Source organism: Notechis scutatus, chromosome 1 (genome assembly GCF_049901735.1).
Source record: "Notechis scutatus isolate UNSWTSFEM ecotype Mainland chromosome 1, rNotScu1.2, whole genome shotgun sequence".
In the NCBI taxonomy this organism is placed as follows: Eukaryota; Metazoa; Chordata; class Lepidosauria; order Squamata; family Elapidae; genus Notechis; species Notechis scutatus.
In genome coordinates, this window is record NC_142009.1 from 10482190 (window position 1) to 10506290 (window position 24101).

Genomic DNA, 24101 nt, shown 5'->3' on the forward strand with positions numbered 1-24101 from the left:
AGATTTAGCCTGCAATTACAGCACTAAGCCACCTAACCACTGCGCCACCATGGCTCTTCAACTGCAGTGATTCACTTAAGACATGGCACCGAGGATGCCTTATTTGATTCCATGGTCATGGTCATATCCACTTAACAACTGTAGCAAGAAAGGTTGTAAAATGGGACAAAACTCACTTAGCAACAATAATGTTGGGCTCAACGGTGGTTGTAAATCAATAATAATAATAATAATAATAATAATAATAATAATAATAATAATAATAATAATAATCCATTTTCAGTTGAACAGTGTGTTGTCTGGGTACAACTATCTTTGTTGAACAGTGATCAAAATTTGCAACATCATTCATTACATTGGTATTGATACTACAATATTAAAACAGTAATATTCCACATATTAATTCTACAATATTAAAATAATAATATTCAACATACTAATCATAATATTTGCTTTTCTCTGTTAACATATCTTCTTTATTTTGTTTCCCTGTTTCTAACTTCCATTTTTGTTATTTAACCATCGATAAAATAAATCCCATGTCATATAATATCCAATTTGCTCTTTCTCCTTAATTGCAAGCGTTAGTCGGTTCATTTCTGCACATTCTAATATTTTCCTAATCACATTCTCGTCTGTTTTCACTCTTCCAGTTTTGTGCAAATACAATTCTAGCAGCAGTTAATATATGAAAATATGCATTTTCCTTACTATATTTTTTGGGTAGAATCCCCAATAGAAATATTTCTGGCTTCAAATCAATATGCTGTTTTATCCTTTTTTCCAACCATGTATGTATTTTTGTCCAGTATTTTTTTGCTTTTGGGCAAGTCCAAATGGTGGTCGTAAGTTGAGGACTACCTGAACTGGCCCATGCTCCAAAACTGATGGCTACCATCCTTCTCATTAGCTGAGAATAATGTACACGGCCCAAAAATGGTAACCAGGTCCAGAGATTCACAATCTCAGCAACTTTAAGATGCGTGCCATGCTGGCTGGGGGATTCTGGGAATTCAAGTCCACGCATTCCAAAGTGGTCGAGGCTGAGAGATACTGACCTGGTCTATATCTTCTCAGCTTGGATTAAAAAACGTTATGCAAAAAACGATAGTTACATGAGAGTGTCAAGTTTTCTACCTGCTCCGCTGCTGTGCTGCTAACGTTTTCTTGGATCCAGGCGCTTCCCCTTGAAAATCTGTAAAAGTATCATCAAGTCCACCTGACTTGGACGCATCTTGGAAATCCTGGAAGTCGTCATCGTCTGTTTTTGCAACCTAGAGATTTGGAGGAGACATAAGAGCTTTTTGCAGGAGAATAGAATAGAAATAGAATAGAAATAGAATAGAATAAGAATAGAAATGAATTAGAATAGAAATGAATTAGAATAGAATAGAATAGAATAGAATAGAATAGAATAGAATAGAATAGAATAGAATAGAATAGAATAGAATTTAGAGTAGAAGAGAAGAGAAGTTGGAAGGGACCTTGGAGGTCTTCTAGTCCAGCCCCCTCCTCAGGCAGGAAACCCTACAATCATTTCAGACAAATGTCTGCAAAAAAAACCCAGATTGCAATAGCAATAGCACTTAGAATTATATACCGCTTCACGGTGCTTTACAGCCCTCCCTAAGCGGTTTACAGAGTCAGCCTATTGCCCCCCAAATAATCTGGGTCCTCATTTTACCCATCTTGGAAGGCTGAGTCAACCTTGAGCCTGATGGGATTTGAACTGCCAAATTTCAGGCAGCCAGCAGTCAGCAGAAGTAGCCTGCAGTACTGCACTCTAACCACTGTGCCCCAATAGCTCTTCTAAGCTCAGAGAGCAAGAAGGACCCCCTCATTTCAATTTTACGCTACAAATATCCTCCTTTATCAGTGTTTTGTTTTTGACTATGGCTTCTGTAGGATTTTATTATTTTATTTGTAAACTGCCTAATGTGACACAATGTGGGTACAGATATTGGATAAATCCAATCATCCTGATACAGATTAAAACCAAATAGCTTCAAAGCTACTCAGTACATACCTACAGTTCATCCCCGAGCTACAAATATTCTTTTTAAAATTAAAAACTTATATACCTTGATAGGTAAAAGGTCCTTTCCTACACAGAGCAAATTTAAAAATCCCACCTCTGGTTGTCTTCCGCTTTAGTTGGGTCAAGAATTCTGGAGTCAAATTGAAATAAATGCACAGGTTTATGTGTAGATCCAAATTTCCCTGGAATTTCAATTTGTTCTGTAAGAACAGATCTGAAACCCTCAGATATTGCTGCACCCTAACTTCTATCATCCATGACCTTTGGCCATGTTGCCTAAGGCTGATGGGCGCCGGAACTCCATGATATGAACTCAGTTCTCGTTTAGGCTTTTATAGACCAAACCAACAGAATTGAATTCAATAACTTTTTCCAATTGTCAAGTGGAGCATTTCATTTCTACCAAACAAAAGGCTGCCCCAAAGAGGAGGGGGTCAATTTATTTTCCAAAGCACCCAAAGGCCAGACAAGAAACAATGGATGGAAACTAATCAAGGAGAGGAGCAACCTGGAATTAAGGAGAGAAACTTCCTAACGGTGAGGTCAATTAACCATTGGAACAATTCGCCACCAGAAGTTCTAGATGCTCCACCATTGCAGGTTTTTAAGAAAAGACTTGACAGTCACTTCTCTGAAATGTATAGGGCACAGGTGTCAAACTTGCAACGTTTTTCCCCTTCACGGAGCTGGGGTGGGCATGGATTGCGCATGACGCATCTGGCCCATGGGCCACCAGTTTGATACCCCTAGTATAGGGTCACTTGCTTGAGCAGAGGACTGGACTAAAAGGTCCCTTCCAGCTCTATTCTGATTGATTGAAAACCTGAAAGCTTTGTTGTTCATATATACCTAAAAACATAATCATTTTTATTTTTAGTCCATGAATTTATAGCTCCTACACTATTGTTGTGGTTCGTTGTTGTTGTGGTGCGGATGGCTGAGGTCTCAGAGAGTGAGGACTCAGATGAGGGTCCTGCGTGGGATGCAGGGATGAGGCCAGGACCATCAGGGAGTGGAATGCTGGCTTCGGAGATTGTGGAGGCTGGCAGCAGTAATGAAGAGGTTCCCGAGGAGCCTGTGCCCAGTGCACGTGCGTGCAGGGCTGCTCAAAGGAAAGAGCAGCTGCAGCAGCACAGGTGACTTGGGAGTAAGGCTGCAAGGTACTGGCCCCTCCCTTAAGAGATAAAAGCCAGCTGAGAAACTGGAGTTCTTTGCAGGAAGCAAACAAGTTTTTGCACTCAAGCCTTGTGGACATTTGGACTCTCTTAGTTTCTGTTTGGAGACTCTTTGTGTTTGAAATATTTCTTAGTAACTTTATCTAATGTTCTTGGCAGCCTTGTACCACCTTGGCACCAAGGCTCATTTTTATCAGAGATAATTAATTTGAAACAGCCTTTTAACCATGAAGGAACAGAAATCGTAAAGAATCATTAAATGGTTTTTCTGTTACCTCTGTTTCGTGTTTGTTTCCTTGGAACAAGGTTTGGGTCAGAACAATTGTCATATTGCAGAGGAGAAAGGAATCTCCGTCTACAGCAGAAACCAGTTTTCTGCACAAGCCTGCCTCCCTTTCTTTTAATGAGCTGCTGCTCCAAAATAATTGGTCTAGGCCAGGAGCGAGGTATGGCAACTTGACGACCTGTGGACTTCAACTCCCAGAATTCCATGGGAAGCATACACAATTACAAAAGCATAAAAATAACTGTCTCTAAATTAGTACCATAAGCATGGCTGGCTCAGGAATTCTGGGAACTGAAATCCACAGGTCATCAAGTTGCCATACAGGACGGCAGTGGGATCCTACCTGTTCCACTACCAGTTTGGTGATCGCACGTTGCGCGCACACACCTAATGCGTGTGCAGCTTTCCACGCACCAGTTGAGGCCTGCAGCGCCAATCGGCTGAGAGGATAAAGGAGAGAAAAGCACAGGGTTGAGCCGGGGGCGCGATCCTCGCTTTTCTCTTCTTTCTCCTCTCAGTTTTTTTTTTCCTCCTCTCAGCTGATCCTGTGAGGCTTTTTTTTACTACTGGTTCAGCTGAACCGGGCCGAACCACTAGCATACCATCCCTGATACAGAATAACAGAATGACAGAGTTGGAAGGGGCCTTGGAGGTCTTCTAGTCCAACCCCTTGCTCAAGCAGGTGACCCCCTCCCCATGGCATTTCAGACCTATGGCTGTCCAATCTTAAAAACTTCTACAGCCTTCACAAAATCTGGAGGCAAGTTGTCCCACTGATTAATTGTTCTCACTCTAAGGAAATTTCTCCTTAGTTCCAGGTTGCTTCTCTCCTTGATTAGTTTCCATCCCTTGCTTTTTGTCCTTCCTCCATCCCTGGCCGAGATAGTATGTTCAGACAGATGCTTGAATTCCATGGCTGAAAGTCAAAACCTAAAAGAACAAGCTGTCTTAAACCACGAGTAAGGATACCTTGTGATGAGGAATATATCAACACTAACCTGGTTTGCAGGGAAAGGCTGGATGAAACTGCCAGAAGCCTGAGTGGTGGCTCCACCCACTGGCGCCACCATGTTGATCCCCACCACTGTTGGTCCTATACTAAGAGGCATGGAAACTGGTGGCCCAGGAGGCATCAAAGGCTGTTGGCTCACTGTGACAGGGATGGCCATCTGAAGCCCGCTTAAGGTAGGGATGGGGGCAGAAGGAAACTGGTGTAAACCTTCCGGGCTCATGGCTGGAACTCCTCTCTGTATGAGGGAGGGAAAGACGCAGAAAACAGAGCGTTCGCACAACCAAGTCCATTAAAGCATTTGCACACCACCTAAAACGTAATCGGCGCTTACGTTGGTTTTGGCTTAATGTTGTTTGTGTGTAAACGGTTGTGTGTAAACCAGCTTGGCTAGTTTGTTTCCGCGTGGTTGTGAAAACCCAGAAAAGGAATTACAAGAAGGCTTTGTGTTACCATTGGTTGCTTAGCAACTGTTCAAAGTTATGGTGGAACATTATAACCCAGACCTCACCCTCCCCGGTCACGTGATCACATTCTGGATGCTCCGCAACCGTCCTGCATTTATGGCTGTTTGCAGTGTCCCGCGGTCCCGTGACCCCAATTTACGTTTCTGCTAGAAATCATTTATTTCTGGTTTCCAGCAAAACCTGCCCCATAGCAAACAGGTGGTTTGCTTAACAAGTGTGGCAGTTGTTTAACAATAGGGGAGTCTGCTTAGCAGCTGCTGCAAAAAAAAAAAAAAAGTCTGAAAATTGGGTTTGGCCATGTGGTGTCCCTCCTTTAACAACCAGCACCATTAATTATGACCATTAATTGCCAGGCTCAATTACGATTGTAACCCAAGGACTACCTGTAATGCAATAAAAATTAGCTGCTTTATTTATGTTCCAGGTGACTCTACAAATTAGAAAATAAACAAGAAAAAGTATTTAAAATATTACATGATTTAAAACTGAACAGATGATTACAAAACTATACCAAAACCAGGATCAAGACACAGGCGTGAATGAGATCTTCTTACCCCGTCAGCCACCTCAGTGGTGAGCTTCAGGATCATAGGCCAAACGACAAAACCGAAAGCCCTGGCCAAATGGCAGAGCCAAGTTTTTAGGATCTCCTGGAAAGCCGGAGAGTCCGTCAGGGCAGGCCCGACCTCCAGCAGGAGAATATTAAGAGAGTGGGGGCCACCACGGAAAAGGACCTGCCAGCCAACCTTCTTTGACAGATGGCATCTGAGGTCCTTTTTGCTGAAAGAGGTTGGATGGGATAGTCCAGGGGTGTCAAACTCAAGGTCCGTGGGCCAGATCCACCCCATGGGGTGCTTAGATCTGGCCCATGGGGCTGTCCTGGAAACAGCAAAGGACTGGCCCGTGGTGCCTCTGCCAGTGAAAACGGAGCTCGGGAGGGCCGTGTGCAGCCCTCCCAAGTGTCAGGATTCCGGCAGTTACTCCAATTAAATCATGAGCCTCGAGCCACGCTCCTAAAACTGCAAAGGATTTATTAGAAGTTAACATGCCTGGGCGTTGCCGACTCTGAGATACGTAATTCACTGTCACCCTTGATCCTGCTTTCCCCCCACCCCTCTGGGATTATCATCCAACAAAATACGTCCATAGCCAAGAGTCATCAATCATGGTCTCCAATTAGTTTTTGCACACCAGAAGCTTCAGCCATCTAATCAGTCTCTGAAGAAAATATGAATGGAATGTACTTTCGATTCCACACTGCTGCCTGCTCTTTGAAACTCCCCCCCACTTCTTTCTGTTGACAACTATAAAATGTGTGTACAAAATGTCTTACGAGTTGACACCAAGCTCTGTTTTCACTGGCAGACAGTTACAGGAGGCCGTCACAGCCAAAAACGGAACTCGGGAGTCCAAGTTTCACTGGCAGAGTGCCCAGGCCACCACAGGCATCCCCTGACACGAATGATGTCAAGCTGGCCCCGCCCAACCTGGCCCCCCAAGGTCAAACACAACCCTGATATGGCCCTCAATGAAATTGAGTTTGACACCTCTGGGTGAGTCCCATCAGGGTGCGATGGCTCCTCAGATTTGAAAGCTTTACATCTCCATTACCCTCTTAGGTTCCACGGGGAAATTCTGGCCATCTTAGCTGAAGCTAAATGCTAGGCGTACAGGTAGTTCTCAACTTACGACCACAACTGAGCCCAAAATTCCTGTTGCCAAGGGAATTGTGCCCCATTTTACGACCTTTCTTGCCACTGTTCTTAAATGGATCCCTGCACTTGCTAAGTGAGCAACACGTTCTTAAGCGAATCTGGCTACCCTGTTGAATTTGCTTGTCAGAAGGAGGGCACAAGGTTGATCCCATGACCCCGGGACACGGCAACCGCCATAAATATGAGCCAATTGCCAAGTGTAAGAATTTTGATCACATACATAGGGGGAATGCTGCAACGGTCATAAATATGAAAAATGGTCATAAGCCACTTTTTTCGGTGCCACAGTAACTTCCAATGGTCACTAAACAAATGGTTGTAAGTTGAGGACACGTAATACTGTCCCTTGACAGATAAGCCATTAAGGACGTTCCCTCCAGTTTTATCTCTGATCCTGATTCCTACCTGAGTTAGCGCAATCATAGCCAAAACGGTGTAGAGTTCTTCTTTCGTCAGCTTCCCAGGAGTGGTGCGATTGGCTAAGGCCCAAATTTGCCCAAGAGTTTCCCTGGGAAGCCCAGAGGACATCAGAATTGGGTAGAGTTTGCCGGTGTCTATTCCGGATGGTGTCATGGTGATTTCGAGAATCTTCTTATAAAGATCTGGGAAGGAAAGGATTTGGTCCAAGAGATTAAACACAGCAAACTCAAGCAAATTCAAAAAGGCGGGGCCTTTTCTGCCCTCAAACATTAACCGGATTTATTTAATTTATATCCCACCTTTATTGTTTTTATAAACAAGACGGAGAACATATCTAGTGCTCCTTCTTCCTCCTATTTTCCCCACGACAACCCTATGAGGCGAGGTGGGAAAGAGTAATTGGCCTGAAGTCACCCAGCTGCTTTTCATTGCTAAGGGAGAGTTTGAGATCATGACTTAACCCTCAGACAGGCGCCCTTCAACCATTTGGGCACCAGGGATGGGTTCTGCGGAGATAAGATTTTTTTCCGCGGACTGGAGGGGTGGTGGTTTCGCATGCTGCCTTCATCCCGCGGATGGGGCTTTGCTTGTTTGCGCAGCCCTGTTTCTGGAATGCTGTCGATTGGTACCTATCCATGGACTAGGGCTTGGGGACCTTTGCCCTAGACCAGTGATGGCTAACCTATGACACGCGTGTCACTCGTGACACGCCGAGGCACTTTGACTGACACGCCTGTTGGTGTGGGGAAAACCTGCAAATTTAGAGGCTGCCTGTGCTCTGCTCCAATCCCTGCTCCCTGCTTGTTGCGTGGAGGCGTGGTGTCACCGCTGCCGCAAGATCTTTGCAGCAGAGAACCAGTTTTAACCGCCATAAACTGAGGTTTGTCAGTTTCATTACCTCAGGAACGCTACAGGAGGAAAGGAGATCCATGAGGTTCACAGCCCTATAAGGTGGCCTTCCGATCCCCACATCCTGCACCTGCAGCCCTGAGACCAGGGAGACAAGTTTCACAGCCCTGTGTGATCACCCCAGCCCAGTCCGTCATAAACCAAATTATTGATATTTCTTGAAGTGACACACGACCCGAGGAAGGCTACACTTTTTCCCGATTTTCGACACACCAAGCTGAAAAGGTTAGCCATCACTGCCCTAGACCAAATTGGCAAAGATTATGAATTCAGTCACCAAAACTAAACTGCCGCAAAGAGGTCACTTTCCTTCAATGTGGATGGATTTTGCCTTTTACTGAATTTCACTAACTGCTGCAGAAAGGTTAGTTGCGATTGTGTGTGTGTGTGTGTGTGTGTGTGTATGCACGCGAGCCTTCAAGTCAGTTTTAACTCTTCTTGGATGAGAAGCCAAACGTCTTCAAAGAAAAACCAGAAAGTCCAGCTGCCTTTTGGAAGGGGGGGGGTCAGTTTTAATTCCTGTAACTGCCCAGATAAGTCGCTGCAGTTTTCTTGGCAAGGTTTTTCAAGAGTGGTTTATCATTGTCCTCTTCCTAGAGCTGAGAGAAAGTGACTGGCCTACGGTCACCCAGCTGGCTTTGAGCCCAAGACAGGACTAGAACTCAGTTTCCTGGTTTGTCCCTGGTGTCTTAACCACTTTGGGGTGTGTTTTTTTTAAACCTTTGAAATAACATCCTTGACATCAGGACCCAAATTAAAATTCAGTGTTGCCTGATCAAAATTTAGCGCGGTACTTTGTCAATAGTGTAAAGAGCAAGATGAAAATGTTGCATCATGTTGTACAAGAGTGTAAAGAACAAGAAAAAAATGCTGATGATAACATGAAAGTGACATTTCCTGCCTGAATACAGTATTTATCCTCATCATTTTATTAATTATTACCTGGAACTAAATTATCATTGTAAATCCATGAAGGCATCATTTGCTGGATTGGGTCCTGGGAAGGAAAAACTCCAACGCCTAAGGACACAGACACACGCAAAAAGACAGATCTTTAGAAAATAGCTAAAACAAACGACTCCCGTTGGGACACGTCTATCAAGAATAGTTCAAAGAAAGGAATCAGCTCTCCAGAGATTGTTAAAGAAATAAAAAGTTGATTGGTTCAAGAAAAACAAGCAAGTGTTTCTGCATTCAAATCACAGCTCTGGAGCAAGAGGTATATAGTGTTAACTTTCTGCAAAACCTTCTCAGGGAGATGATGAACAACCACACAAAAAAACCAAGCACAAAAAAAAAATCAATTCAGAAGTTCAAGTGCTGCCAGATAACCAGAAACAAGCAGGAATACCACAGCTGAAACTTTTATAAACGTGCTTTTAAATAGGATTAGAAACTGAGATATGTTTAGGTTAGCAGTTTAAGTGTGGCCAAAGACAACAAGAGGGCACCAAATAACTTTGCAGGTATTAGTGGTGTGGGTGAAAAAGTCATCGAAATGGATATACAATGAATAACTTGCAAAACTGTTGTACGCCATCCAGAGCCACACTCTTGTAAGATGGGCCATCGTGTAAATATGATAAATAAAAATAAAAGATGCAGTCAAAGGATTGTTCGGCAGGTGGTTAAGCCTGCTGCTCAACTGCTGCTAATGCTAACCAGCAGCATGAAGGCTCTGTCTCTATTCTTAGGTTTTTCTTTTTAAATCTTAGAGCAGCCCTTTAAGCAGAAGACAGATGGGAAGTTGGCAACTTTAGATTATTAAAGGGAAGAGGGGGAGGGAGAGAGGAAGGAACAGAGGAAGGAAAAGGAAGGAAAGAAAAAAGGAAAAAAGGAAAGAAAGAAGGAAAAACAAGGAAGGAAGGAAGGAAAAGAAAGGAAAAGCAAGAAAGGAAAGACAGAAAGAAGGGAAAGAAGAAAGAAAGAATAGAAGGAAGACAAAGGAAGGAAGGAAAGGACAGAAGGAAGAAAGGAAGGAAGGAATGAAAGAAAGAAGGAAAAGGAAGAAAGTAAATAAGTAAGTAAGTAAATAAGTAAGTAAGTAAGTTTTATTGCACTACTGGAAAGCCTAATCCCAGTTAGTAGCACTGGGTGATCTTTCCAACTTGGGTGTCTTGTGACTTCTATGCATAAATTACATCCTACAAGATGAAGGCTTCACTTTTCTCAACTATAACACCTACTTCCTTCAAGCCTGCATCCTAGTTAGGCCCTCTCTACCAAACTGGTACCTTCCAGTGAAGTTGGGCCTGCAAAAAGCTAGAGGGTTAGAATTCTAGGAGTCGTAGTCCTAGCATGTTAGTTAAAGTGGCAAGTTGGAGAAAGTTGCTTAGAGGAAATAAGGGCCAATTCTCCTTGGGCAAGTGAATGACAGCAAAGAGGAGGAGGAGATGGGGAGATGGAGAAAGAGAAGGAAAAGAAGAGGAAGAGGAAGAAGAGGAGGAGGAGGAAGAGGAGGAGGAAAGAGGAGGAAGGGGAATAATGTTTTGCTTGGAAAAGAGAACAGGCTCAAAACGTATGCAGAGAGAGCTGGTTAAGGGACAACGCTGTATTATGTGGTGAGTCAGGATAAAAGGTGCTTCATTGTTATGATTCAAGCAGGGATTCAGAGCAAAATTACCCAGCATTCACCTCAAGAGGTTAGAATAGTGAAGCAAGCATCCACCTGGGCTGAAAACAACAGATTTGCTCACCACACTCTTGAACTGGCAGCTTTTGTTCTGAAGCCTTGTTTGCCTCTGGATGGGGGGCTCCCTTGGGAAGCGCCCCCAGGGACCTCCTGCCACTGGCTGCTAACTGGGGACCAGGGCTGTTTACAGCAGGAGCGGCAGCACTGAGGTCAACCTCAGGCGCCTTCAGTTTGATCTGAGTCTGCCCAAAATCACTCAAGCCGTGAGGTGCCAACGGCTTGTCTTCTAAGAAACGGCCTGGGTGAATAAAAGGAGGAATTAGTGGCACTTGCTAAATTGCACTTCACTTTACAAGCTTTATCCCATTACAGATTGACAGAGTTGGAAGGGACCTTGTAGGTCATCTAGTCCAACCCCCCCCCGACCAAGCAGGAGACCCCACATCATTTCTGACAAATGGCAGTCCGGTCTCTTCTTGAAAGCCTCAAATGATGAAGCACCCACAATTTCTGAAGGCAACTTCTGTTCCATGGGTTGATGGTTCTCACTGTCAGGAAATTTCTCCTTATTTCCATTCCTTCATCTCACAGGCGAAAGGGGAAACACAAACGCACCCACATCCCCACAAAGAAGGGCTGGTGTGACTCAGTAACAATTTTCAAAGGGGACGATTGTCACTGGGTCACGTCAGTCCTTATTTAAAGATACTGCCAATACAGATAGTCCTCGACTTAGGACCCTAATGGAGCCCGCCCATCAGGAATGGAAGTCATGACAGTCATAAAGTGAAACCAATTTTATGCTGCAAAAGTTGACGGAGTTAGCGGAGATGGCTAATGATTAGTGACTAATTTGATTAAAGGGATTTTAAAAAAAACACCTCACAATTACTTTTGCTTCTGCAGTACTTGGAAACTTCTGGCCTTTTGTGTTTTGAGGTGGGGGGAAAAGGCAACTTTTGATTTTGGGTTTTTACCAATTAAGATAGGTTTGTTGTTACAGAAAGGGCTTGTTTATGCTATTATGTAAAAGTAAAAAGTTGAGGTTTGATGCTGTTATGTTGCTGCACCAAAGAGAGTTGGAAGTCAATGCCTTTTCTTTCTTTTTTGCCCTACACTTTTTCCTTCCCTTCTCCCTCCCTTATTCTCCTACTGTTTTCTTCTCTATGATTTGTATTGTATATTATCTATATATGCGAAATCCCACTCACGCATCATCACAAAATCTCCAGAACCATAAAGCCTAACAAACTTGAAATTTGGCACGTATGTTCCTCTTGGCTTCTAGGTGCTCACTAAGAAGGATTTTTTGAAATGACCATCAGACCATTAGTATTTCGTGTATTATTATTATTATTAACACGCTCTGATGCTAAGGAGTTCTACTTCCCACCTGAAAAGAAATCTGTTCCAAATGCAAAACACAAGCAGAGGAGTTTCAGTTTCAGAGCAGCAAGCAGCTTTAGTACAGAACAGTTGAGCTAAGCCATGCCCCGACTCCTTGCTGTCTCCTTCTTGCTCACACAACAAATACTGCTTCAGTTTCCAAATAGCCCTCAACTCTCTCACACACTGACAGGACGCTAGCCAGATGAATACCGATGGATGCTGGTAGGCAGAGGCACAATTCCCCCCCCTTATTTTCCTCCCCCAAAACTAAGCCTGATCACATAGTTTCGTAGCGAAACACGGGTATCGAGCTAGTAAATGAATAAAAAAATAAAAGAACCAATTTTACAAGCAGTCGTTAAGTGAACCGCTATGAACCAGTCCTGGCAAAAACTGGAATTAAATGCCGGTTTTCGGCAAAAATGTCATAAAACAGGACTCTGCAAACAGCGTCAATGCAGGCTGGTTGCCGAGTGTCCAATATGTTGCAGGTTGGAACTCTAGAACCAGGTCATAAGTGCCCCCAGGAAGGTTTGTTGTAACTTTGAATGGTTGCTACCAGTTGTAAGTCAAGGACTATCTGTAGTAAGCATACCCAGAGTTCAGCAGGACAAGAAAAGGGACAAGAGGTGCATTACCCTTTCAAAAAAATATTAAGAGAAATTTTTTTTATATTCTAAAGATAAAGGACTGTAACTGAGGATAACCCAACCCCTCCAGTATGCAAATTTGGCCTGATTCTTTTTAAATCTACCAAAATGCTTTAAATTGTAAATTGTTAAATGGTAAATGCAAATTAAATATAAATCTACTAGAACAAATTAAAATATAAGAAGGGCTGGGAGGACCCAGGGAAGCAGAGATATGTGACTCCATTGAGGTGGATATAATCATTCTCTCTTTGCTTCAGGGTTTGTGTATTTTTGTTCCTAATAATATTTAATTTTTACCATTAATTTTTTTTTAGACTTTTATGATTGGTTTATATATGTGTCATTTTATCTGATGGTTGTCTACTGCCCAGAGTTGTTTTTCATGAGATGGGCAGCCATGCAAATTTGATAAATAAAGTAATAAAATGTATTTTATTTTATTTAGAAAATGTATTGGCTGCTCATCTTACCATAGAGTAAAATAAAATTATGAAATAAGATAATATATAATAACAAAACAAAACAAAATAATATATAATAATAAAATAAAATAAAATTTCTGGCATTTCTGAATTGAAACTTTACTCGCTATCTGGACAGAAGTCTGTCAAATGCCTAGATATATTTATGTATAAATGCCTTGATACACACACACACACACACACACACACACACACACACACACACAAAAAAAACACTTGGCTATAATGGCTGTTCTCCTTTCTGCAAAACTTTGGTGCTGATTTATTTATTAGGGGTCCTATTTCTCTCCTGGAATTCAGGATTAGAGAGAGCGAGAAAATATTGCTCCTGCATTAAGGGATTCATCAAGAGGCACCTCCATCTATGCAAATTAGTTTTTAACTTACGATCATAATTGGGGCAATGATTTCTTTGTATTTTATACATTGATAAAACAATAAAAATTATAGAATCAAAGAATTTCCAAAGTGGCTGAGTTGCACCTGCTTTTATGACCTAAAAAACTTAACAACAGTAATGATTCACATAACAGTCAAAAAGTAAAAAACTTTTTGACTGTTATGTGAATCATTACTGTTGTTAAGTGAATCACACAATCAAATCTATCTCCCCCACTCCCCCCCGCATTGATTTTGCTTATGGCAAACAGGCTGGTAGTTCGCAAAACGGGATTCCATCACACACACACACCCAGGATACAGCAGCTGTCATAAATATGTACCAGTTTCCAAGTGTCCAGATTTTGATCATGTGACCACAGGGATGCTGCAATGGTCGTGTGAAAACTGGTCATTAGCCACTTTTCCCCCCAGGGTTGTTAACTTCAAACTGGCCTTAAATGGATAGATCGTAAGCCGAGGACTACCTGTATATTTTACTCCCCGAAAGACATGGTGTGTTACCTGTTTTCTGAGTGTTTTGTGAAGCTGGAGAAGGAGAGAAATAGGGCACTGGTCCCACGGTACCCTGGAGGATGGAGGTGACAGGAAACTGGACTGAAGGGAGAGGGTGGGCTGTAGCCTTCTCTAAAAGCCTCTGCCCATCTTGAGAAGGAGGATGGCAAGGCTGAAAAGGCTGGGAGGAGGTTGGAGGCACGAACGGTGGGGTTTCGACAGGCCCCTGAATAAAGTCACTAAACTCCTCGTCGTCGAGAAAGGCAGCAGTTTGGGAGACAGACACGGTAGAATGAGATGGTTTGGGGTGATCTGTGAAATGGAATGAACACAGACATGTACATACGCACGAGATGGAAACCTCTGGAGGACAATGAGCCTAAAAAAAAAATAAAAAAAATAAAAGAGAAGTGCCCATTTCTAGGACCTACAACAGGGATGTCAAACACAAGGCCTGGGGGCCGGATGCGGGTTGTGATGTGGTCGGATCCAGCCCACGGTGAGCCATTCTGGAAAATGTAAGAGGCCAGCCAATGTAAGTGGCTTCGGCCTGGTCTACCCAATGCGCAGAGGAAACATGCCAGCAGTTTGAAGAGTGGCATCAAGCTGGATACGCCACCCAGTTGGCCACACCCACCCAGTCGCCACACCCACCCCGGCTCCCCGAGGTTAACCACAGCCATGATGCAGCCCTCAATGAAATTGAGTTTGACACCCCTTGTTAGCTCATAAAACATTTTGTACACACATTTTATAGTTGTCAACAGAAAGAAGGAGGGGGGGAGTTTCAAAGAGCAGGCAGCAGTGTGGAATCGAAAGTACATTCCATTCATATTTTCTTCAGAGACTGATTAGACGACTGAAGCTTCTGGCATGCAGAAATCTAATTGGAGAGCATGATTGATGATTCTTGGCTATGGATGTGTTTCGTTGGATGATACACCCAGAGGGGTGTGGGGGGAAAGCAGGATTAAGGGTGACAGTGAATTACGTATCTCAGAGTCGGCTATGCCCAGGCTAATGCTGGCATGTTAACTTCTAATAAATCCTTTGCAGTTTTGGGTGTGTGGCTCGAGGCTCATGATTTAATTGGAGTAACTACCGAAATCCTGATACCCCCTGACCTACAAGATCAGACTTGGGCATTTTATAGCCCCTGGGCCACATCTCGCCTTTTGGCTGTCCCCGTCTGGTCTGGGAAAGGTCCACTGGAAATCAGAAATCAAATGTAAATAAGCTTGCTGTAGGAGGCAGGAGAGGAAGCTGAGACAGCTCCGGCTCGGCGCAATCGCTGTTTGCTCTTTCAGTCGCCATCCCAAAGGTGCCTTTTTCAAGAGGCAACTGGACTTCCTTGGTTTTTCTTTGAAGACGTTTTGCTTCTCATCCAAGAAGCTTCTTCAACTCTGAGCTGAAGAAGCTTCTTGGATGAGAAGCAAAACGTCTTCAAAGAAAAACCAAGGAAGTCCAGTTGCCTCTTGAATAAGGCACTTTTGGGACAACCATGACCTGGATGACTGAGAATCTCCCTAGACTTTCAGTCAGTAGTGGCAGCCAGAGGAGGGCAAGGAGAACACCCTGCACAGTGCTTGCCAGTCTGTAATGGGACAACTCGCCGTAGAACAACTTGCCGCCAAACGATTCAACGAATACAAAAGTTACATTAATTTCAAGGGAACTGCTGCCAAAGTCAACCCAGAAATACAAGAGTTACAATAATTTCAAGGAAAACCTGGTCACCAATAATAAATAGCAATAGCACTTAGGCTTATATGCCGCTTTACAGTGCTTTACAGCCCTCTCTAAGCGGTTTAGAGTCAGCATCTCGCCCCCAACAATCTGGGTCCTCATTTTACCAACCTCGGAAGGATGGAAGGCTTGAGTCAACCTTGAGCCGGTGAGGATCGAACTGCTGAACTGTTGGCAGCCGGCAGAAGCAGCCTACAGTACTGCATTCTAACCACTGTGCCACTACGGCTCGTGTCACTGAATGGAACAGTCACTGAATGAAATGTTTAATACAGCATTGAATTGTTCTGTGGCAACTTGGCCATGGCGACTTAGAGTTGTCCTGGAGCCTGTCTCTTACCTGACACAGTCTGAAGAGGTGGCTGCAATCACCGGGTGAGGGAACCAAGCTCAGCCCCTCACCATTATCTCGGTTGAACCACAACTTGTGGGTGGAGTGCAGCCAGGAGCTCTTGGTGTAGCCCTCCACAACAGTCCCAATTCCTGATGTGGCCCTTTGGGGGAAATTAACTGCCCAACCTTGTAAAGGTAAAGGTTTTCCTTGTCCAGTGGTGTCAGACTCTATGTTTCTTAGCTGAGGGAGCCAACATTGTCTGAAGACCCTTCCGTGGACATGTGGCCAGCATGACTGTACACTAAAGGCACCCTGAACGCTGTTACCTTCCCACCCAAGTGGTACCTATTTATCTACTCACATTTGCATGCATTCGAACTGCTAGATGGGCAAGAGCTTGGGGGGGTAAATAACAAGAGCTCACCTCATTGTGAGGCGCCCAGGTCTTGAACAGAGGCTGTCAGTTGACAAGCTCAATGTCTTTAACTTCTGAGTTATCGCCCTCTGATCCACCTCTGTACAAGATGGTGTTAGGAAAGATTGGTGCACGGCGGTAACGCAAAATCCTGCAATTTTATGGTATGACATGCTTACCCTGCTGAAGAGGTAAATGGCTTCTGAACTTCCCGTTGTACGGGGGGAAAATCTTGCTTTTTCAGCAAGAGGTGAAAGGGAGAAAGAGCTGCTTCTTCTCTGATCCCCATTCCTGCTTTTTTTACAAGCATTAAAATCACTCAGAAAGGCCTTGATTCAAATGGGGTGATTTAAAATGCTGAGTAGAGCAGGGGTCCCCAACCACCAGGCCCTGGACCGGTGCCGGTCCGTGGATCATTTTCTACCGCAGGGGTCCCCAACCACCGGGCCCCGGACCGGTACCGGTCCATGGATCATTTTCTACTGGGCCGCCGGTTTGCTGGGCGCCGCCATCTTGTTTCGATAGAAAGTGCTTCCGGGTGAGCTTTTCCGGTTGGAAAGCGGCGTTTGGGTCCTGTAGGAATCCTCGCGCCTTAGTTTCATCGAAGGGGGGTGGCGGCTTCAAACGAAGAGCTGTCCCGATGGCGGAGGAGATCAAAAAAGCACAAAAAAGGTACAAAGTTGAAGCTGGTGGGGAGAAGCGGGGGACAGCTGGCTGGCCGGTCGCTCGGCTCGCCTTGCCTTGTCATGCGTGCTGATGCCGGTACCGGGCCGTGGCACAAAAAAGGTTGGGGGCCAAAAAAGGTTGGGGGCCACTGGAGTAGAGCACAGAGGGCTTTTATCAGTTAGACGGCACATTCACTACTGAGCTTCCTGCTAGAGAGAAAAGTGGAACCAACTCCTTTAGAAAGCTGAGAATTTACCCTGAAGGAACCCAGCTGCTTTATGTTAAATTGGCTTTCACTGATGCACAGGTGATAAAAAAATCTTCAGTGTCCTATGCCTGCTTTATTTTTTATATGCATTTTATTTTCTTGAGGACATTAGCAGCAGGGTGGCCTCATGGTAAAGACACTCACCTCCCACTCAGAAGGTTGAGAATTCAAGCCTAAGAAGTGGCAGGTATTGTTCTCTCAGCGTACAAAGAGAAAATATCTGCTATGAACTGCAAGGAGGCATTAGGAAGAGCATCCAGGCGGTACACTCTCAGCTCCGCTCAGTTGCCGCTGACTACAGGGTTGTTAAAAAGAAAGAAAACTCTTGAGGACATCAGCTTTTAATAGCCACAACCAGTAATTCGATGCTCTTAAAAAGATGAGAATCTGCCACTGCAACTTATACGGATGCAGTTTAAGGTTTTTGAAAAGGCTTCTAGGCTTCGAAATGCATACATGCTCAGTCAACTGAACATAATTTGGCTATCATTTAATAGGGGTGGAATCTTAATCCAATTAAAATTAAGCACATTAAAGTCCTGCTGTTCATGACCCGAAAGAGTGTTAGATTTCTTTTTTCACTGAAAGCAACAGAACTGATAAATGCTTCTCTTTGGCAGGTTTCTCTAAAAGTTTCTGTGCATCTTAAAGCTGCATGCATTTTTTTTTTTTATTTCAAGATCTTGTCTCCAAGTTGAATACCTGCATTTTTGGGATGAGCAGTTGGCGTGGGATGGAGTTTAGCATCTCTGGAAAACCCGTCTAGGTTCCCTTTAATAGCTTCCAGAGCATCATCTCTGCTTTTTTCACCCATCTGAAAACATATTGATACACCCTATTATGAAACAGCTCGAACAGAATTTTCAACTACTTTAGAAAGCCTGATTACATTTATCACTTGCCAAAAACAAAGTACGCTATTTCCTCAAGGAAAATCAGACTAGCAAAGCCCATTTTCTGTCAAAGTAGTTTATCATTTTATATTCTATATTTTAATGTTATATTTATATTTTAATTATTTTAATTTTTAAATACTCTGTAGTGTGATTGTGATGTGGTGTTTGGGGCACTGTGCTGGAGTAGCTTTCGAATTTCATTGTATTTGTAGAATGCAATGACAATAAAGGTATTCTGTTCTGTTCTGTTCTGTTCTATTCTGGTAAACAGGTAGTCCCCAACTTATCACCAGAATTCAGGTCAGAATTTCCATTGCAAGAGCGATAGCAATAGTGCTTAGACTTATATACCACTTCACAGTGCTTTATACACCGTCTTTAAGTGGTTTAGAGCAGGGGTCCCCAACCGCCGGTCCGTGGACCGTACCGGTCGCTGAACAAGCCTTACCGGGCCGCTGGTTGCTGGGCGCCGCCATCTTTTTTGGTAAAAAAGCAATTTTTCGTCAAAAAGATGGCGGCGCTAGCGCTACGGTGAGCTTTTCCGGTAGAAAGCCATTTCTACCCGAAAAGCTCACCGAGCATAGCGCCGCCATTTTTTGATGAAAAACGCTCCGTGACGCCACCGGAAGTGATTTTTCGTAAAAAAATGGCGGCGCCCAGCTGACGCCGAACCGGCCGGCGCGTTCAGCTGACGCCGGAACCGGGCCGCGCGCCAAAAGGTTGGGGATCCCTGGTTTAGAGTCAGCCTCTTGCCCCCAACAATTTGGGTCCTCATTTTACCGACCTCAGAAGGATGGAAGGCTGAGTCGATCTTGAGCGGGCCAGGATTGAACTCCTGGCAGTGAGCAGAGTTAGCCTGCAATATGGCATTCTAACCACTGCACCACCACGGCTCAGTTGTGATTGTCAAGTGAGCCACACCCAATTTTACAAGATTTTTGCCAATTAAGCTAATCACTGCAGTTGTTAAGTGAATCGTGTGGACGTTAAGGCTTCCCTGATTGGCTTTGCTCATTGGAAGCCATCTGGGAAAGTTGAAAATGGAGATCACACGATTCTTCTAAACAATGCAATCGTTTTAAACACATGCTGGCTGTCAAGCGCCTGAATTCTGATCACAAGACCGTGGGGAATGCTGTGGTGGTCGTAAGTGCGAGGTCTGGTTGTAAGTCACTTGTTTCCAGTGCTGTCGTAACTTCAAGCAGTTGTTCAATGAATGGCTATAAGTCAAGGATTGTCCCATACTGTTTTGTTGAAACACTGGTATTAGGTTTTTTTTTTTAAAAAAAATCTATTTACTGTTTTAATTTCCCTCCTCAACAGACATTAATTTAAATCCAGCTGGCTTGCCAATGAATAAGTAAGCCACCACATACCTTTGGCTTCACGCTGCTTAAAAGCCGTAGTTTTTGCTTCTGTTCTTCGAACTGGCGCCTTTTTCTTTCTTCCTCCAAAACTTTCTGCTGGTGTTCAAACCGTTTCCTATAAGATATAATTAATGCTGATTATAGACATGATTTAGGCCTCAATGCTATTTCTGTTACTTTTGTACTCTACCTTACTTGAAGAAACATAGACCGGGCCTTGGGCACGGGGGAAAGAAGTGGCAATCTATTAATCTAAGGCGGGTAATCTAAATCAGGGGTCCTTAATTCCCAGGCCGCAGCCCACCAGACTGAGCAAACTGGGCGAGTGCACATGCGCAGCTTCAATTGCATGCAGCTCCATATGCGCATTGGTGGGCGCCCATGCCTGCCACTTGTGCAAATGGAGCTGTACGTGCTTGTGTGCACACTTATCGCTCGGATGCAGCCATCCCATCTCCCTCCTCCACAACTGGGCCACCAAGCCGGAAGGATTGGGGACCGCTGATCTAAGGGACCTTTGACCAACGATGATACAATCCTGAGAAACAGGAAACTGTCAGAAGGAAACTCAAACTAACTCTACCTAGATTTTGTTTAGTATACATGTAGTCCTTGACTTACAAGCATTCGTTTAGCGACTGTTCAAAGTTACATCGGCTCTGAAAAAAGTGACTAGGACCATTTTTCATACATGCAATCATTGCAACATCCCCGTGGTTGCATGATCGCCTTTTGCGGCCTTCTGACAAGCAGAGTCCATGGGGAAGCCAGATTCACTTAACAACCATGTTACTAACTTAATTAACAACTGCAGTGATTCCCTTAACAACGGTGGCAGGCTGTAAAACAGGGCAAAACTCCCTTAACCACTGCCTCACTTAGAAACAGAAATTTTGGGCTGTTGGACTACCTGTAAGATGGGGCAGAGAAAAACGCGGACAGATGTTCAAGATTCTGTTACTCTACTTGACTATAATAAAATAGCATTCCTGCATTCCCAAGGCCAAGTCTACTGTACATTCCTCCATACCTATAAGGTCTGGGTGGAAATACCAAAGCTACCAAATATCAGTGGTACAGGCAATATTAGGATCGCAATGTAAAACAGAAGACGGTATGAATAGCGTTCCTGATCCCAATTCAAGATCATGTAGACCTTTTAGTTTTGGGTTGAAAAATTGTGGATAATTACTAGATGGCAGCAAAGAGCAACAGTCCATTTCTCTGCTCTCACTTAGTGGTAGTCCAGGTTTCTGCAGCATAAAGTTGGAAGCGGGATGCAAAAGGTCTTCTGAGACAATCAGGTCCTTGAGGCATCATCAAGTGAGGCCATCCTCCCGAGTCATGTGTTGAGCATGGCAGCTATATAAATTAATTACTGTACTTTTTGGAGCATAAGGTGCTCTGAAGTATAAGACACACCTAGCTTTGGGGGAGGTAAACAGCCTGTTTCAGCTTCAGCACAGCCTGATTAGCACAAGCAGCTGACTGTCGGTTAGATCAGCCTCCCTACGATCAGCTGTTTCAGGCTGCAGGGATTGCCATAACCTATTGCCGTCTCTGTGCACCCCATTTTTGGCCCATTCTGGGTGGCAATGGCAATCCCTGAAGCCTGAAACAGCCGGTTGTCGGAAGGCCGATCCAACCGACAATCAGCTGCTTGTGCTAATCAGGCTGTGCTGAAGCTGAAACAGGCTGTTTGCTGCAAGGAGGTAAATTGCTGGGAGGCAGAGGCTGAAGGGTGGGGGCCAGAGAGTGGGCGGGGCTTCGGCAACAGTAGCTGTATAAGACACATAAACATTTCCACCCACTTTTGGGAGTGGGAAAAGTGCATCTTATACTCCGAAAAATACGGTAATAAAAAAATAATAATAATAAATCAGGCCTGTTGTTACAGAACGGCTCACTTACTGCTGTTCTTCAACGAACTGTTTCCGCATATCAAGGGTGTACTGAGGAGCTGCTGCACGCATTCCAAGGAAAGGACCTTGTCCCATATATGGCATCCCCGCTGTTGGCATCGCACCGAGAGGCATGCCACCCTGTGAAGCAAATGAGCAGTTCAAGATTAAATCATAAAAAGCGAGAGAGACAGGGAGAGAAAGGCAAGGTAAACGATCCAGGAAACTGGGTTCTCAGGACACTCAGAATGAATGTGAGCTTTCTTATAATGAGACCTCACCATCTGCAAATACATGCCCAATTTTTGTCCATGTTGTTAAGCCTGGATTCCCCAACGGGTGTTAAGGAAAACAAACTAAACAGAACGTGCAGCGAAGTCAGATAGGAAGACAGGTAAATGTGTGAGATAAGTTTTCTAGTTAGCACCGCAGTAAAAATACAGATACGCTTTGTGCTATCAAAAATATTGTTTATTCCATTTAAGAATTATAGCATAGTCAAAATAAACGGTCCATTAGTCATATATCAATTTCAGTCAAGTCTTGTCGGGGATATTCTATTTGCAAAGTCCGTGTTGAATAGCCAATGTCAGTACACTTACAATAAATCAGTCCAATCTTATCTTCTCTCCGTTGAGAAAAATCAACACTCCCACAAGAACGCAGTCATCAATCCATCCAGTAATTAGGGATCAGTAAGCCAGAGAGAGAGAGAGCTGCATTTGCCTCGCTTCTTATATAGTGCTTTTACAACCACACCCTTAATTACATTCCTGCAGTTAAAGTTACACACACTTTAACTAACAAACCATGATACCATATTTATTATTTTTACCCAAACCAGTTAGGGTAAACAATGTTATCCCTAACACATGTTATTGGATGCAGATAAATTATATGAATTATGGATAGTCCTGGATTTGCAGCTTATTTGTTTAGTGACATTGCAATGGCACTGAAATAGTGATCCACTTAACAACTGTGGCAGAACAGGTCACAAAATGGGGCACAAGACATTTAACAACTGTCCTGCTTAGGAACAAAGATTTCGGGCTTAATTGGGGTCGTACGTCAAGGACTACCTGAATTAAAACAGAAAATGTTGCAAAGATGGTATACACCCCCCTGTGAGGTGTATGTTTATGTTGGATGGAATTGTTTCATCTCTATTTCATTGACCGGTTCCACCACATCAGGCAGGAAGTTTACCTTATGCACGTTACAAGAATTTTGATTGGTAGAGTCAAAAAAGAGAGAGCCTTCTGTGCCAATGCTCCACCCTATGGAACATCTTGCCTCTGGAAGGGAGGCAGGCCCCCAGCCTCCTAGCTTTTCAGAAGAGCATTAAGACCTGGCTCTGTGGTGCGGTGGCCTAGAGGTGGAGCACTTGCCTCTCACAAATCAGGAGGCTGTGAGTTTGATCCTAGGTAGAGGCAGGTATTTCTCTGTCTGGGCACAATGAGAATATATATCTGCTGAAAAAACATTCCGCATTGGTGACAGGAAGGACATCCAGCCAGGAAACACTCCGTTCCATTCAGTTGCCCAGACTACACACCGCAAGGAATTATGGAGTTGTTAAAAGAGGAAGAGGGTGAAGACTGGCTCTGCCAACAGGACTGTGGTGAGGGTGGGGCAAGTATATCATGCAACCCTGGAGGTGGTTGGTGGGTTGAAGGTGCTCCTTTTAACTTTGCAAGTGTCCTTTTTAACTTTTAATTTTGAGGGGACCTTGATATACTCTGAGCTTGGTTGTTTTCTTTTAGATGTCTCATTACCCAAACCAGATAACATCGTCAATGCACTGATGATGTTACCCAGCTGGGTAGTGAAAAGCCTGCAAAAAAAAAAAAAAAAACAAGCTCAGAGAGTACCAAGGGACCCTTCATTTCAACCCTCAGGTACCAAGACAGGTAGTCCTCGACTTACGACCACAATTGAGCCCAAAATTTATGTTGCCGAGACATTTCTTAAGTGTGCTTTGCCCTGTTTTATGACTTTCCTTGACCCAGTTGTTAAGAGAATCACTGCTGTTCAGTTAGTAACATGGTTGTTAAGTGAATCTGACTTTCCCCGTTGACTTTGCTTTTCAGAAGGTTGCAAAAGTGGATTGCGTGACTCTGGGACAATGCAACCGTCATAAATATGAACCAGCTGCCAGCTATCCGCATGTAAATCGCATAACCATGCGGATGCCGCGACGGTCGTAAGTGTGAAAAAGGGTCTTACGACACTTTTTCCAATGCTGTTGAAACTTCGGTCACTAAATGAACTTTTGTAAGTTGAGGACTACCTGTATTCTCCTTTATCAGTGTTTCAATTTTGTTTTTTAACTATGACTTCTGTAGGATTTTATTTCATTTTATTTGTAAACCGCCTAGAGACACCCAGTGTGGGGTAAAGTAATTTGATCGGAATAAAATAATTCCTGATACCGAT

At 43.8% G+C, this 24101-nt stretch overlaps 1 protein-coding gene across 6 annotated transcripts in view; it reads right to left on the bottom strand.

Annotated features, from left to right (window-relative positions):
* Positions 1-24101, bottom strand: part of SYNRG (synergin gamma) — an 88684-nt gene that overhangs the window by 48662 nt on the left and 15921 nt on the right. For 2 of the 6 annotated variants that reach the window (XM_087956581.1, XM_026680457.2), the window contains exons 4-12: positions 21673-21803; positions 19771-19876; positions 18201-18312; positions 14079-14381; positions 10716-10949; positions 8962-9039; positions 7096-7292; positions 4498-4746; positions 1138-1274 (exon numbers count right to left, since the gene is read on the bottom strand). In XM_087956581.1, coding sequence (XP_087812707.1) covers positions 1138-1274; positions 4498-4746; positions 7096-7292; positions 8962-9039; positions 10716-10949; positions 14079-14381; positions 18201-18312; positions 19771-19876; positions 21673-21803 — 1547 coding nt within the window. The remainder of the gene's footprint in view (positions 1-1137; positions 1275-4497; positions 4747-7095; positions 7293-8961; positions 9040-10715; positions 10950-14078; positions 14382-18200; positions 18313-19770; positions 19877-21672; positions 21804-24101) is intronic. The other 4 variants (XM_087956610.1, XM_026680460.2, XM_087956589.1 and 1 more) reach the window with 3 other exon arrangements.